Raw genomic sequence first — 1,901 nt, 5'->3', positions numbered from 1 at the left:
AACCTCTGCCTCGCAGGTTCAAGCAATTCTCCTGCCTCCGCCTCCTGAGTAGCTGGGATTATAGGCATGCACCACCACGCCAGTCTGGGCAACGACAGTGAGACTCTATCTCAAAGAAAACCCCCAAAAAACCCTGTTGTGACAACAGATGATGAGGCCTGCCCCTGTCTCTTATACACATCTAGATGTGTATAAGAGCTCGGGCCACGCCACCGCCATGGGCGCCTTCGTACGCCCGCGGGCCCCGACCGAGGAGCCTGGCGGCGTGGGTTCCCAGCCTGACGACGGCGACGGTCCAAGGAGCCCCCACGACAGCACGGGGGCACCGGAGACCCGGCCCGACGGACGGTGACTGGCGAAGAGCCGAACTCGCTCGATGGCGTGGTAGAGCCAGGAGGCTCGCCTGACTGCGTGGGGGGCCTGGGGAACCCGCCTAAGGTGAGAGATCTCGAGAGACTAGCTCGACGAATTGGGGATGTCAGAGACTGCCCCTTGGCGACGCAGGGGGCCTAGAGAGCCGCATGATGGACGGCAAGAGAGGCCCACCTTTTCCGATGCTTGGAGACAGGTCGGCGCTCCTCCCCCATGAGGGCTTGGGGCGGCCTGGGACGCCGGCGGGCTGGACAGTGTCAAGCCGAGAGCTACTTGCCCGAAGGTACGGGGAGCCAGGACGCCCCCTGCTGGACAGGGAGAGCCTGAGACACCCTTCTCTTGACCCCTGAGAACACACCCACCTCTGGCTCCTCAAGGAGTCTCCTCCCTCGTATATTTAACTCTGAGAAGTGCAGACTTTTTGCTGAGAAAGTATTGGGAAGGTTCCCTGATCAAGCGGTGAGAAGCCCGGAATCCCCTTTGGGAAAACTTTCCCCCATTAATTGTGACAAGCCAGGACCACGAGGAAGGGGCTAGCCGTCTATCACCCTGGTTGATCAACTAAAGGGCCCTACTTGATGGTTTTGAGGGGCAACGTTGACTCATTTGCCCCTTCCCTCTCAGAATGTTGGACAAAGGGAATAAAATTGGGGATATGTCTACTTTCCTGTTGGTGGTCTTAAAGCTTTTATATATTTGAGGATTTTTGAAACACCCCCCCCCCACCACCACCACTGCACACACACACAGACACCTGGAAGGGACCATCTGGGAGGTGATAGGTGTGGGAATCTGACTCCCTCCGGAGTCCTCTAGACTGGCACATTGATTGAAGCAGCATAGTTCTCTCCCCTGGGCAGATTTGTGGAGGGGGTTCATCCTGGCTTAACCCCCAAAGATACCCCAGTTGGCTCCCTAATGGAGGGCAAATTATTTAACATCTTTGTGTGGGACAGGAAATGGTGGAGCTGAGAACTGGCTCAAAGCCTCTGAGGCAGTAGTGGGGGTCTCAGACCTGGAAATTTCTCAAACGCAGCTGAAGGGTCCAGCCTCAGCTACAATGAACGACAAGGCCTGGGGCAGGGGAGGGGAGATGAACCCCATAGATCACAGGTATACTCCCTCCTGTGTCCCCATATGGGCCTGCCCTAGACATTCTGTGGAGGGATGCAGTTTGCATCACTGAGCTGTATTTGCACCCATGTCAGTTAAGTAAGTGGAAATGAGTTCTTGTGGATGTAGCTGTGGGGAGGAGGACCACAGGTAAGGAGCATAGACCTCAGACCAAAGGGAGGATGGATGGAAGAGAAACAGTCGCTGCCCTAATCCTAGTGGGGGAGCCACATGCCCAAATGGTTATAAAGTAGAATTGGAATTTGAAGAATTAATTGCCAGGATAGGCTTCTAGGCACGAAGACCAAGGCTGGGCGCTGTGGCTCACGCCTGTAATCCCAGCACTTTTGGAGGCCAAGGTGGGCAGATCGCAAGGTCAGGAGTTCATGACCAGCCTGGCCAATATGGTGAAACCC

At 55.8% G+C, this 1,901-nt stretch overlaps 1 protein-coding gene across 1 annotated transcript in view; it reads left to right on the top strand.

Annotated features, from left to right (window-relative positions):
• SDHAF1 (succinate dehydrogenase complex assembly factor 1) overlaps positions 1–1,037 on the top strand; it is an 8,038-nt gene extending 7,001 nt beyond the window's left edge. Inside the window, exon 4 of the mRNA XM_011984870.1 lies at positions 186–1,037. Coding sequence (XP_011840260.1) covers positions 186–352 — 167 coding nt within the window. The 3' untranslated portion in view covers positions 353–1,037. The remainder of the gene's footprint in view (positions 1–185) is intronic.
• The last annotated feature ends 864 nt before the right edge of the window (positions 1,038–1,901 follow it).

Source organism: Mandrillus leucophaeus, unplaced genomic scaffold (assembly GCF_000951045.1).
Source record: "Mandrillus leucophaeus isolate KB7577 unplaced genomic scaffold, Mleu.le_1.0 Scaffold274, whole genome shotgun sequence".
NCBI lineage: Eukaryota > Metazoa > Chordata > Mammalia > Primates > Cercopithecidae > Mandrillus > Mandrillus leucophaeus.
Note: the sequence above shows the minus strand (reverse complement) of the source record. Positions and strands in the feature narration are given on the sequence as shown.